At 37.7% G+C, this 14,606-nt stretch overlaps 1 protein-coding gene across 38 annotated transcripts in view; it reads left to right on the top strand.

The window, feature by feature from the left end:
• DST (dystonin) overlaps window positions 1–14,606 on the top strand; it is a 295,359-nt gene that overhangs the window by 141,191 nt on the left and 139,562 nt on the right. For all 38 annotated transcript variants that reach the window (XM_082758030.1, XM_082758004.1, XM_082757993.1 and 35 more), the window contains 10 exons: window positions 7,747–7,859; window positions 7,991–8,097; window positions 8,479–8,598; window positions 9,159–9,254; window positions 9,334–9,461; window positions 12,179–12,272; window positions 12,589–12,743; window positions 13,608–14,070; window positions 14,158–14,286; window positions 14,500–14,577. In XM_082758030.1, the coding sequence (XP_082614156.1) occupies window positions 7,747–7,859; window positions 7,991–8,097; window positions 8,479–8,598; window positions 9,159–9,254; window positions 9,334–9,461; window positions 12,179–12,272; window positions 12,589–12,743; window positions 13,608–14,070; window positions 14,158–14,286; window positions 14,500–14,577 (1,483 nt within the window). The remainder of the gene's footprint in view (window positions 1–7,746; window positions 7,860–7,990; window positions 8,098–8,478; window positions 8,599–9,158; window positions 9,255–9,333; window positions 9,462–12,178; window positions 12,273–12,588; window positions 12,744–13,607; window positions 14,071–14,157; window positions 14,287–14,499; window positions 14,578–14,606) is intronic.

Here is a 14,606-nt window from a genome sequence, read left to right on the forward strand (position 1 = left end):
ATTCCTGAGTATTCATGTGCACATAGCTAATGGTTTTAGAAATATCAAGTAATCTCAGCTACAATTTAATTGAAGGCACTCAGAAAAATCGTGATGGCTACAGGTAGATGTTGTATTAAAACAGGACTGGAAACTGGCCTGCAAATTTAACATCTGGTGTTGTGGTGATGTTTAGCCTTCATGGGTGCTAGATGGAAGACTTCCAGGCAGTTGGGTTGATTAACTAAGAATGACACTTAAAATGATCCCTCTGTATGTTGTGCTAGATCCTACTGCAAAGCAGCAGCTGAAAGAAAGATAACAGTTTAATTTTTGCAGCAACTGATAAAAAGTCATGAAGTCAAAGCTTTTTTCTTATTTTGGCAAAATAGAAGTAAAGTGAAAAATAAGCTTTTGGATTGAAAAGACAATATCTGGTTCAGGTTTCATGTCAGTAAAGACCAGGACAGCTTAGGGTGCCAGAAGCCTTTGTTCAGAACGGCATGGCATCTGAGCAGTGATGGTGGGTGTGCTGACAATAAATCAGGAGAGGTCTTGGTCTTCTGGCAATGCTTTTGACAAACTTGTGGCACATGGAGAAATGGTTGCTTCCAAGGCAGGATGGCACAAGGAGTCTTTGGGAAATCTTGGCTTTGAACTCACTGTGGTAACTCACTCTTCTTCCGTGTTGATAACTGTATTAATCCCATTGGCAAGCTGATGTGTCAGGGAGCCACCGTCAGGGTCTGCAAGGAGTTTTCTCACCAAGCAGAAGAGAAAAATCATTTGGTTGGGTTTCTTCATTGTCTTTTTGGTATTCAGACACTCCAAGGAAAAGTATGTGATTTATGGTTAGTTCTGTAGATTGTACAGTGTGGGTTGAGGTTAACAGCTATGAGCTTTTTCCTATTTAAATTTTATCATAGGCAAAAAATTGGCAAACTTGCTATACCAGTATGGTTTCTGTAATGATGTTTATCTCGTATTACAAAGAGGAGGTAAAATCTGGCTTTGAAGATGGTGAAACGAAGGAAAAAGATCGTTTCTAGTTTCATTCATGCATACAGCAATCTTGAAACCTTCATCACAACCCTAGTGCCAAGTTATGATTAGGTTTTGTTAGGCAGTTTTCTAAAGCTGAGCTCCACATTTAACTAATAGGACTTTGATCTTACAATGCCTCAGTTGTGTCTTTATCTAGACCAATTGATGTGACAAGTTACAGGTAACGTTTTGCTGTGCTAACAAAGGTGGGGCATGAGGCTTCATTTTTTTTTCCACTTTTTAAAACTTTTTTTAAACTCAATGCTTGTCAAATTAAGGACATACACAATAGAAGGAATAATCTGAATTATCTGCATGTATTGTTAGAGAGACTAAGTTAGTAAATAAGGAAAAACAGCCCTCACATGCCCTTTCTTTTTGGTGCAGTTAAAACATTCTTTTCCAATTAGAAGTTTTAATAGAGCATGCTAGGGTGTCTGTGGAATAGACAGGAGATGTACCAGTGGTGTCTCTTTATTTGTATTTGCAGGTCACCATCAGTTGAATTTTTTTATTTATTTTTTTTTAATCTTTCAACATACCTGAAAATTTAGAGCAAAAATTAAGAAAAAGATACACAAATGAGAATGGAACAGTCCAGATCACATGAGAATTTTACAACTCTTGAGGGCATAAAAAGACAGGCTTGTTCATCTTTAGAGGCATTGAATGAAATCTATAGGGGCACATAAAATAATGAATGGTACAGGCATTCCTCCCATACCAGAAGAGAAGACAACAAGAAAAAAAAAAAGTGTACAAGTCATAATGATCATGTGAAATACGTTAGCACAATATATCATTGAGTCCTAGGGATCTGTTGAGCTTGAGAAAAAAAATTGCCACATACTTGAGAACGCTGTGCAGACCCCTGCACAACAGCATGCTTTTTGGTATGTCATAGTTGTAAGGAAAAACTTGTATAATTCTGATTAATTCTAATTCTGAAGTGTTGCCTAACCTTAGTAGTGACTCTGCTCAACCTGACCCAGTGGGTGGGGAAATTTTTGTGTCTCCATGTCCTGCGTTAGTTGAAGATGTAAAGTCTATGGTTGAACACACATTTGTTAGTTTTACATTTGAGATTACATGAAATATTGTCTATATTTCTCCCCAAAACATGATATTTCTGATAAGTAATAAAATATTTATGTAAATTACTTCAATCTGTCTGTGTGAATTAACCAATGTTAAAGGATTTGGTGGACTACTTTTCACCTGCTTTCACCTTTAAACTTCCAGTAAAGTGCTAAAAGATGATCTACTAGATAAGACATATCATGCCTCTATTTAATTTTGGTGGTAAATGTTTGGTAGCCTTTTTAACCTTGTTTCATTAATTGAATGAGAAATTCTTCAAGAAGTCCTAAGCAAATCTTCAAGTAGTCCTAAGCAAATCTGTTACCAAGTCTCTGAGAGCTGGTCTCTGCATTTCAAATGTACAGCCGTGCTTTTTATTCCTTATGTTTCTGAGATGTGTCAGTCTCAAAACATGCATGCTTAGTGAGGTGTAACATTTCATGACAGCTCTGCAACTACCTAAACTTCTACTCAGTACAGTCAGTGGAATATACGGATGGGCTTGGATCCCTCTGAAGTAATACTCGGATTCTGGATAGCTTGCTCGGTAGGTTGTACTGGATGTATTGATCGCTGACTGTAACGAAATGTGTGCACACTGGCAGATGGACACCTGAATTTAGGTGTCTGGATCTGGAGCTGAATCCCACTCCTTGTCACCTTCCTTAGGTCTCTTAGGGAAGCATAAAAGCTGTGTGCCTTCAAATCTTTCTCTTTTTTGTCATGTCTGGGTGAATCTGTTAAATTTAAGAAGAACCAAAACCCGTCCCCGTAAACATTATGTTCTACAATTACTTATCTTGTGAATGTTCGAAGCTGATTACTGATGATAAGACCTGGCTGTACATTACTATGCACAAGCCTTTCTTTCTGGGCAGCTCCACCCCATGGTGTTGTAATTAGAGATTACAAGCCCTGCCTGTCCTCCGACCTCCTATTCGCTCTGAGGGACAGATGCAGCCAGTTCTTTGTTTAGATACTCCATCACACTCGGCTCCCTGTTGTATCTCTCATGTTCTGTTTTCTAGCTAACCTAAGGAATAGGAAGGAGTTAGTATAGACTAAATCATAAATGCATTTTGCTTCATCATCTCATCTGTGGAGTTACCTGGGAAAGTAACAGGAGATGTGTTAAGAGAGAAAGAGTTGAAATTTCAGTTGTTTTACAAAGACATTACTTATCTTCCAATTCCTTTGTTTGCTTTCTTTCTGCTATGAATCAAAATCTCTAGATTATGTATTTCTTATTGGTTCCTTCTGAAATGTGGTGAATCCTGTCTGATTGAGAAGTCTCTCTATTCTTAAGGGCTTTTTTAAATGGCTATGTGTTCTGGTGTGGTCTTTTCGTGTCCCTTTCAACTGTCTGTGAACAATGAAACAAAGAATCTGTTTACTTTTATAGGCATTTTCTAATTACAGCAATGGAGAAGCTAACTAGGCTACAGAATCACATACATCTGTACTCTGCATCTTCAGTCCTGTTCTCTCTGTGAGCTCAGCCTGGAATTTACTGTGTTAGTTTTTATGCTCAGTAAGGCAGGAAAGAAACATCCTTTAACACTGAGCATTACTCAGACACCGTCCAAATTTTTGAACGAAGCAAAGTTGTGTGGATTGAACAGTTTAGATTGTTCATGTAAATAACTCCAGGATTGTCAGGAATCCTTTAAAACTCATTAACCATATTTTCATGTAGAATATTGCTCAGATGTATATATATTTTAGTAACGTTAAACATGGCTGTAATTGGGAAAGTGTCATCAGGGAACAGTGAAGAGAAGGATGTAGTTTTTTCATCAGTGGCTGGGAAAATAAAAGTTCAGCCAAACTGGAAATATTTTTCCAGTTTGAAATATCAAATGTCATTCAAATCTGACCTTTTGTATTAATGGACAAATTTTGTAGTTTCTAGTTTGGATCTTGAACTGTTTTACTTGGTACTAAGCTCTGACTATTGGAAAATCTGTGTGCCCAACTTCCTTTATGATGCATGACTCTTTCATTTCAAGGAGCATTTGCAGAGTAGAAAGCTTACACATGATAGATGTAGCTCTTTCGTTAAAAAACAAACCTTGTTTTTTTAGGCACTTATGCAAATAGTGATCACTTGCTTCTCGTTGTGGTACCATATAATGTTTTCTGGAATTGTTTGGAATTTGGTCAGTTTCCTAGTCGAAGAGGCATTAATCACACATTTTTTTCCTCGGTTCTAATACAAGTTATGTCTAATTTCTAACACCTACTCTAAGACCTGGGATGGCAGGCACCAAACCTGTTCTGAGTTAAACGATCAGTGACTCACTGCGTGGAAAGCAAACACCTTGACTTAGGTGGGGCCGTAGCAGGAGCATCTCTTTTGCATGGAATGTTCCAAGTCTCCTTGTGTTTGGGATGTTTATGTGTGCTTTTGGATGGCAAGGGCCCAGCCTGCTGAAAAATGTGCTGGAAGATGACTCACAATATTATGACAGAAGTTAGAGTCACCGTCTTTTACTTGAAAATGATTTACTTTGTTCATAACTGTGTATAAAACCATCTAATAGGGCTATGCAAATTAATATAAAGTTCAATTATAATAAATGACAAATAACAGTCATCTACAGACCTAGCGTGTTTTCTCTTTTGCCTTAAAAATTGAAATGTTTTCCATGATGGGTGATGCTGTTAAAGCTAGTGTTTACCTCAATTAAGACACCTAAATCAGTACAATTAAATTGTATCGGGTTATTCACCATACCTGCGATTAAAGCAGTATTTCAGAATTCACCTGAGAAATGAAGTACTGAAGATATTGGGAAGTATTTGTGAGGCTTCCTAACACAGCACCAGAGAGCACAGCACTGCTGTGCACAACCTGTGCTCAGTGACACTGATCCTTCAGAGAAGGATGGGCATCGGCGATCGGAGCAGAGATCCCTGTGAGCATGCTCAAATGCAAATTCCCAGGCACTGAGGTGGTGGGCACATCTCTCTGCAGGCTCCCAGCAGAAAAAAAAACCACCAGTTGTTGATTTTTAAAATCATGAGAAAGCGCTCTTAAACAAAATGAACAGTTCTTGATTTCATAAGCCATGATTTTGGATGAATTTGTGGTGGTTAAGAAAAAGTCTTTTACCGAGAGGTCAAAACAAACCAAAAAAGAGGTACTCTCCTCTTTTTCTCTGTGCTTTGTACTTCCTTTGGCAAGTACCAGGTGCTTTTGCATATAAGTCATACCTGTCCTTTCCCTTTTGTGTGCCATCAGTGGGCTTGGTCCCAACCAGCTGTTGAGCCTTGTTTCTGCTTCACAAAACTCAAAGACAAACGCTGCTAAGACATAGAGAAACGCTGTCTTGTGTAGTATTTTCTGATAGATCAAGACTTCAGACAATATAGACTAGTAAATTAGGTCAGAATGCTCTGCAGTAAGTGCATAATTAATTGGAAATGGTGTGGCATCCAGTGCAAGTTCCCATTGTTTCTTAAGGAGAACTTGAACAACTCTGGCTGGTGCGAGTTGCAGGGATGGGAAAGTGTTTAAAACGGGAGGCATCTCACAGAGGATGCTGTTGTTAAGTTTGGGGCGAAGCCCCAGCAGCTACGCAGAAAGATGTCTTCATGCCATCGATGACAGTTGGTTTTTCCTTGATTTCTTTTTAACCTGTGTCACTGTGAGAAGAGCCTTACCTCTTATTCATCTAATTTAAAGCTTTATTCTAAAGGAGATTCTGATGTCAGAGCGCTTGCAGTTTGCAGTTTGTTTTCTGGGAACAGACAGGGCTTTTTCAGCAACTTGTCCTTTCTTGTTCTGAGAGTTGGCAGTTGAACAGGCAGCACAAATGATGCTGGGCCATTGCTACCAAGCGTGAAACCAATGTAAAGAAAGCAGGTGAAAAAAATAATGAAGGCAACGGTGTATGCCTACAGAAACCTGCTTATCTCATAAAAATTATGGTGTGAAAGCAACTTTTATTATTCATAACACCTCTGTTAATGTTGCTGAAATAGGAGACTGGGCTGCTCCGTTTCCTTTTCTACTGTTGTCTTTAATTTCTCCTGGCTTCTCGGTACTGCTAAGTTTAACAGACAATAATGTTTTCATGGCATTGTTTTCACTGCAATGAAATTCAGAGAATAATGAGCTTGATCACGCTCCCACTAAGCATATTGGAAGCGGAAACTCCCGCAGGTTTACGAGGATTATGTTTCTTTTTACACCCCTTAAGTTTTATTATTAATTAAACTTTCTTTCAAAAAAGAGTAGGTGCAGTTTTAGTATCTGTCTTACAAACCTGTCTTCTACAGAACACAAGTGAGGACAGCAGTGAATCTAAATGTCTGGAAAGGAATTTCTATTTACAGTACCCTTATAGTTAGTTTAAAGACAAGCTTGTATCGATTTTTCTAAAGCTAATGCCATTTGGGGATCAAGGCAATCTGGGGTATTGACAAATGAAATGTGACTGTTAGTCTTGAAAAATGTAATTATTTTAACAGGATTATTTCTCTCTCTTGTTTTGCAATTATTTAAAGGTTCTGATAGGTAAAACTAAGAAAGTAGTTATTTATTACTAAAGTTTATATATTTTTATATATATATATATATATATATTTGTTTTGTTTTATTTTGTTTTAGGGTTTTGTTGTTGATTTTATTTTCCCCCAATGTGGGTCTGGTTTTCAATAGCTTAGAATTTCAGTAGCAAAGTTTTCAGGGCCTTGTGACGGGTTGGCTTAAGTGGGATGAGTTTTGTGCTCAATATCCTTTAGAAATCCCTTCTTCATTTTACTTGTTATGGCTAACAGGACTGCAGCTAGTGCGGAAGGCAGACAGTAACACCATCTGCACTGAGAACTGCAAGATCTAAAAACCTGGCATCACATAGCAAACCTGAAGGATAGTATTAATATTTAATTAATTTAGTTTGAATTTTGCATCACTTTAAAATATTAAAGTACTGGTGTTGGTACAGGATAATAGTTACAGACCTTAAAACTGTGTATAGGTGGGTTTTGCTTAGTACAAGTATCCCATTAAAACAAAAGTGTTGTGGCTGGCAGTAGAGTTCAGAAGGAAGGCGGAAGGTGCTAGTGTGTAGGGCTGAGGGTTGTCCACAGGAGAACTGGCAGCAACATTTATCTGAAAGCAGGACTTCATCAAAGCCCCGTGAGAATACTTGCCTCCAGGTTAAAGTGATGTTACTGTGACTGAGCTGATTTCCGTATGGATTATCACCAAAAATGTGCGCTGAAGGGTTTGGTGCAGAGTGCTGTAATCTTGTAAAGGCAGTAGAAATGAACTTCCTCATATAGAGGGGTCCTAAGAGAAAAGTGAGCTTAACCTCCTCAAGAGCAGTGGAAAGGACTCAAGGCAAGATAGTACAATGCATATGAATAAATAAGAACATAGGGATGCATAAAAAGGGTGGTTAGAAAGGTCAGCTGGTAGATGGAAGGAAGAACTGACAGTATTGTGGTTGTCTGCTGCTTGTGTTTATCACTTAGCTCTGACCTCAGCTCATTCACGTATTTTTAATGAAATCTTTTTTTTGATTAAAACTGTGTTACTGTATCTTTCCATGGTTACGTATTGAATTACTAACACTGCGCTGATTTAAAACTGGAAAAGAGTTGTAATCAAGTATTACTGTTTTTATTTGGCAGGCCGGACCTGATAGACATGAATACCGTTGCTGTTCAAAGCAACCTTGCAAATTTAGAACATGCTTTTTTTGTAGCAGAAAAACTCGGTGTTGCCAGACTTCTGGATCCTGAAGGTAAGATCACTGCAAAGGACTTCGTTGCTAAAACCCTAGCAGTAAAATCAAGTCCAAACTTCTGGTTGTTGCACATCTGTGGGCATCTTTACAACTATGTTGTAAAGCACTGTTCTGTCTTGCTCTTCTAGATGTTGATGTTTCCTCACCTGATGAGAAATCAGTAATAACTTATGTGTCATCACTTTATGATGCATTTCCCAAAGTACCAGAAGGTGGTGAAGGCATTGGTGCAAATGTAAGTAGGAGAAAAATGCTTGTGCAGTGTGCCAGCATCATAAATGATTCTTGGTTCAGCTCTAGAATGATAGCTGGATCTTACATAGTCCAAGTTCTTACTTTTTCAGTCCTACAGCTAAGTTGTGCCTCTTTGATTCTTATAAATCTGAAAACGAAAAACAAAAAAATGTTTTCAGTGGAAATATTTGGACTAACATGGAATAGTACAAATGAGATATTTGGAAACTTTAGGTGAGTTGTAATGAGCAAATACATTTTTCAGAATTACGGAGTTTAGAAATCTCTTTTCTATGTGTTTGAAGTCCTCTTCAAAGGTTAAACAAAGCAGAGTTCTTGGATGATTTTCTTTTGATCTGTAATCTGTGTTGTGCTTTGGTAGGATGTTGAAGTCAAATGGGTTGAGTATCAGAATATGGTGAACTACCTCATGCAGTGGATCAGACACCATGTTACAATAATGTCTGACAGAACGTTTCCCAACAATCCTGTGGAGTTGAAGGTAAGATATGACATCTTAAACTCCTTATTGGAATGGCACTTTATCATACTTACTCAAAGCGTGCTTGAACAAATGAAGGGCTTGTTGATTTATACAGTCAAAGCAGCTGAAGAACAGTATCATCATAGCAATATAGTTTTTTATTAAGTAGTTTTAGGTGACCTTTGCAGGATTTCTGACATGCAGTGTTAAAAATGTTAGAGATGGGATAGGTTGGGTCTATAGATAGATTTTATAACCCTTCTTAAGATCTCCTTGGATAGCTTTGTAAGCTAGATTTATTTATTTTTTGAATAAGAGAAGAAAAATGGTATCATGTTGAAGCTCACTTGTCTGAAGCTCACTTGAAAATCTACTCCCTAAACTTGTCTAGGACAAAAAAAAGCATTGCTAAGATATGAACGATCAAAAGCAAATCTTTAGCTTGTCACAGATCATTTTCATAGAACTTAAGTAGAACAGTATTAGAACGTAAGTTTATAAAGAATCTTAGAAGAGGGTTTGGAAGTAAGGTTATATTCACTGTAAGTAAAAAATGATGATTTTTTTTGTTTCTGTAGGCACTTTATAATCAATATTTACAGTTTAAAGAAACAGAAATTCCACCAAAGGAGATAGATAAATCAAAAATAAAACGTCTATATAAACTGCTGGAGGTAAGGTTTAACATGCATTGAAATACATATAAGTTCCCTTTTGGAGGCTTAAAATAACAAATATGTATGAATTTTTAAGGTCTGGATAGAATTTGGACGCATCAAACTTCCTCAAGGCTATCATCCAAATGATATAGAAAAAGAATGGGGAAAACTTATCATTGCCATGCTGGAAAGAGAGAAGACCCTTCGGCCTGAAGTAGAGAGGTATGCTAGTGAACATCTGACAGGATTGGTTAATATATCTTCTGTTATTTTACCCAGTATTGAAAATCATGAATGTTTTATTCCATTGTAATATCCACGTTATTTTTCTATTTCTATTCCTGTTGAATAATTCTGATTTGTTCAAGCCTGAACTTCTCTATGTGTTTTGTAGAAGCAGGTCCAGATAGACTTGGATGATCTCAGAGGGTCATATTGAATAGTATATGTGCCTCGGATCATCAAAGCACTTAAACACAAATATAATGTCCTCTTTGTACAATTGGTCAGGGCCAGGTTGATACCACTTCATTGTCTCGCTTGGACTCTATTCCATATAAGCAACACCCTCATTCTTTACACAAAATGTGTAATTCACTTGCACAAGTCCTATTCTGGAATTATCTAAAAGTTGATTGTACTCAAAAACACACAAAGTGTTCAGACATGCAAAGTGCATAGTAGTCTTCCATGGCAGAGGAATGTGTGACGCTGTTTTGTACATCAGTAATAACATACCAAGCATGTTTAAATCTTAATGCAGCCTTAGAGCATTTCTGCTTTTTAATGGTACCTCTTTTGAGTTCTGTGGCAGAAACAGAAGCTACCATCCATTAATTCAAAAAATCATGTTATTTAACCCTAAATTAAATGATTCTTTGGGCTCCTACCTGGCTCTGTGTTCATTCTGCTTAAATTCAAGCATCCAAAGGAGGCACCTAAGATCTAAATCACTTTCTAGAGAAATCTGGCACTGACTTTCTAGTGACAATAGGGTTTGGGCACCTGATGTTAGGTGTGAAGAATCCAGACCGCTGTGTACTAAGTCCTCAGAAAGACAGATTTTAAGAGAAGATCTCAAAGACAGTTGGAGTTGATTAGATATGGATCATGCTCACAAAATATGTGTCTTCCTTACAAAAGCATGAGCATGACTGAAATGGCAGATTCAATGGGAGGTACTGCTTTACAGTATCCCTGTGGTAACTGCTGTGAAATAAATTCCTACAGAGGAATTCAAAGTTGTCCCCACCATGTAGAGCAGAACACTGGAAAGCAGTGGTGGAAATACAGCCTGCCAGATCTTGTAGGCTAATCTGTTCTAACCTGCCAACGGCAAAGTTAGCGCCTGCCTTCACCAGAAGGAATTCTATTCATAATTGCAGAAAGCTGGATTATCTTAGTTGGGAGTGTATGTAAATGACATTAGTTTATTTCTTTTCTAGTCAGATGGATGGAAGACAGATAAATGTAAATGCGCATAAACTTCTTCCCATATTTCAGGATTGGTGGACACACTTAAAAGTGACAGATTGTAAGGTGATAGTCATGGCAAAAATGTGACCTTAGCTAATACAGAGATTTGGTGTGCAACTAAAACTTTACCTCTATGTCTGGTGAATACATCTGAAAGTATCAACACAGACAAACAGCATGTGGCCAGACTGGTGGGTGGGATCGAAGTTAATACGATGTCAGTGAGGAGAGTGCCAGTCTGAGTTCCAGTTTGCAAAACTAGCAGGGTTTGAAATTGCCACAGGGGTGTGTCTGTGCCTTTGCCATGCTCCTCTACTTGAACACAGTCATCTGATGTTGTGGGAGAGGTTTTTAGGAGGTGCTAAAAGCAGGAGGTGAATTACTGAAGAAATTACCCAAACCCTCAAGTCCAGGTTAAAATATTAACTTAAGGGCAGTGATCAGAGTTTTCTTATTTGTTTTGTGGTCAAGACAGCAAGAAGCAATTAGCTCTGTGTATGGAAGACGTTAAAGGGAAATTTGCAGGAGGACAGATTAGTGGAACAGGGCAGTTAGTAAACATGCATACTTGGACAGTGGAGTAATGATGGTGGGTTGGATGGTGTACAGGTGTCTAAAATTAACTTGGTAAGAGCTGATTAACTGTGATATTCCTGCAGTTTTACTGTGCAGTTCCATTTGAAAGAAAAGGAATCAGCCCAGCCTGAAGTTTCTACACCATGCAGTGGAGCGTGGAGTTCTAACTTCGGTCCTTCTTGAAACTTTTCATTCAAGAGTCTGAGAAACACGTTAAAGACTTCTTTAAATTCTTATTTGGCTTATAAACATTTTGTGACACTTAAATAAAATATTTGGTGCGTCTGTTTCCTAGAGACGCCCTAGTGTTACTGCCTAGTCTGTACTTGCAAAGCTTTAATGCAAGGTTAGGGAAGCCAAAAGTGAGGCAGTGTACATAGCCCCGGGTAAAATACTTTGAAGAGCTGGCAGAATATTAATTACTGGGTTTTGAATATGCATTACTGAAGCCTATTTAAAGAAGGCGTGCTAGGTGTTTCAAAACCAGTAGTGAAATTTCATCCCTAGAAGCTGTACATTTTGTAGGAGTTTTATTTTTTCCATTTTTCAGCAAATGTAAACAGCCAGAAGGACCGTGGTCTGGATGTAAAAATGAACAGCACTAGTTACAGCTATCATAGCAGCGATTCGCTGTTTAGCAACAGTACTAGTGCTCGAACCAGCGTTGACTCTAACGAGAATTTTCTTTCTGTTAATTGTCCCACGTTGATTAAATCTTGTATAAGCTTTGGTAATGCCACCTTAGAAGGAAACAGGTAACTTGGCATTTGTATCTGTGCTCTGTGGTTGCTGGTTTTTGCTATTCTTTGTTTGTTTGAAGTTATATATGTACAGTAGATATAAATAGCATTAATACTTCTTTTTCCAAAATTCCTGGCATCACCTAGGTTGGAAATGCTGCAGCAGATTGCAAACAGAATTCAGCGGGACAGCCGGAGCTGTGAGGACAAACTGATACTTGCCCGGAATGCTCTGCAGTCTGTAAGTCAGTCACTGATTTTACTTGTCTGTCTTCATGAACTTGCTTCAAAAAAAAAAAATCTGTAGCATTTTTAAGTGCATACTTAATAACTGATACTTTTATTTTTGCTGTACTGTTATCATTAGTTTATTATTTCTACAAGAAAATATCAAAAATTACCTTGAATGGGTTCTGTTGAATTTTTTATTGGATTGTTAGATAAAGTTCTTTACAGTTGTTTTAAGTATAGAAAAAAAGTTTAAAAAATTGGTTTCTTACAGCTTATTTCTCTTTGATTTAGCTGCAGGGCTTAATGGCTTTCTTCTGTTCATTCAGGACACCAAGCGATTAGAGTCAGGGCTTCAGTTCCAACATGAAGCAGAGATAGCTGGGTATCTTCTTGAATCTGAGAACCTTCTCCGCCAGCAAGTGATTGATGCCCAAATTCTTATTGATGGAAAATACTATCAGGCAGACCAGCTCGTGCAGAGGTACTTTACAATATATTTATATCAATAAATTAATCTCCCAAATAAGGATACCCATTATGGACATCATTTTCAAATCTTCATGTCTATGGATAAGCTTCAGTCTGTCACTTAGTACCCAAATAAAGGTTCCAGGTGGTTACATTGCCCACAAACTTTATTGAAGATGAGGAAGTGTTTGTGATCATCTGTGAAAACGATGTAATTCACAAAAAGATGACTTAAATGTTAAAGTTTCTTGATATCTGAGTATAAAGATGTTAGCTGGTTTTATTGCAGATAAAATGGCTTTAGATTCACTACCTTCGGTTTTAAAAATGGAGGTGAGATTTCTCATGATAGCTGTAGGTATCTTAGCAGGTAGTAAGAGGAGTAATATTAGCTTATGTGTGTCAGTGTGTACAGTCTTAGGAGAAAGATATGTTTAAACAGCATAATTCAATTTTATGAAGAAGTAGCTCTAAAGTTTGTCAGGATTCATTCTGGACTGGGTAAGATCAAGTACATAGCAGCTACTTAGCAGCAAACTGCAAGTAATTTTATCTACCACAACATGTAGTATCTTGTATAATTTCTGCTCTGGTGATTGTTCCATGGTATTGTGTATGGTACGCCCTAATGCCCATACCATGCTGATTTTGTGTGTCATTGCCTGACTTCTGCATCTGCTATCTCTATTCATAGAAGTCAAAGCTGACATAGCCTATACTTTCTGATGCAAATGCTTATTTATAAATATTTAAGTAGAACTGAAGTGTAGGAGATCATGTGAATTCATATTGCTGTTCAGTTCAGCATGATGAAGCTATAATAAGCATTCAATTAAATCATTTCCTTTTATTTAATTCTATTCTTTTATTTTAATAGGGTTGCAAAACTTCGTGATGAACTGATGGCCATACGTACCGAATGTTCTTCCGTGTACAGCAAGGGACATGCACTGACAACAGAGCAGACAAAGCTGATGATATCAGGAATAACTGAAAGCTTAAACTCAGGATTTACAACAAACCTAACCCCTGAATTAAATGCTGCAATGACCCAAGGTTTAACACCTTCTTTGACTTCTTCCAGCTTGACATCTGGCCTCTCATCAGGTCTTACTTCCAGGCTGACACCAGCCATCACTCCTGCTTACACACCTGGCATCCCACCACGGTTAATCCAAAGCTATGTTACAGGAGTAGACAGTGGGACTCTTCAAACACTCAAACTGATGCAAATCAGAAAGCCTCTTATGAAATCAGCTTTTGTGGATCAGAATTTAACAGAAGAAGAGGTGAACATGAAATTTGTCCAGGACCTATTGAACTGGGTGGAAGAAATGCAGGTAGCAATCTGCACAGAAATAGTCTGCTTCTAATTGTTACATTTACTGCTTGTAGATCATGGCTAACTTTTCCTTCTTCTTGGTAAGGTGCAACTTGATCGGGCAGAATGGGGATCAGATTTACCAAGTGTTGAAAGCCATTTAGAAAATCACAAAAATGTCCACAAAGCTATTGAAGAATTTGAATCCAGCCTTAAAGAAGCTAAAATGAGTGAGGTATAGCACCATATTCTTTATCACTTCAGTTACTTTCTTGCCAAATGACCCATAAAGTGCTGTGGAGTTACAGAATTGTGTTTGGGTTTCACAGTCTTACTTGTTTCTACTTCTGATCTCTAAATGACGTATCATGAAATCAGGAGATCTAGTGGTTGAGAGTAACTTACCATGTCTGTTTTCTTGTCTTTTGACCTCATATACCAAATACAGATCCAAATGACTGCCCCTCTTAAACTCAGTTATGCAGAAAAATTGCACAAACTGGAGAGTCAGTATTCAAAACTCTTGGTAAGTTTCTCAGTATGTTTTTGAGGTTC

This window comes from Aythya marila (genome assembly GCF_965140915.1).
Source record: "Aythya marila genome assembly, chromosome: 3".
NCBI lineage: Eukaryota > Metazoa > Chordata > Aves > Anseriformes > Anatidae > Aythya > Aythya marila.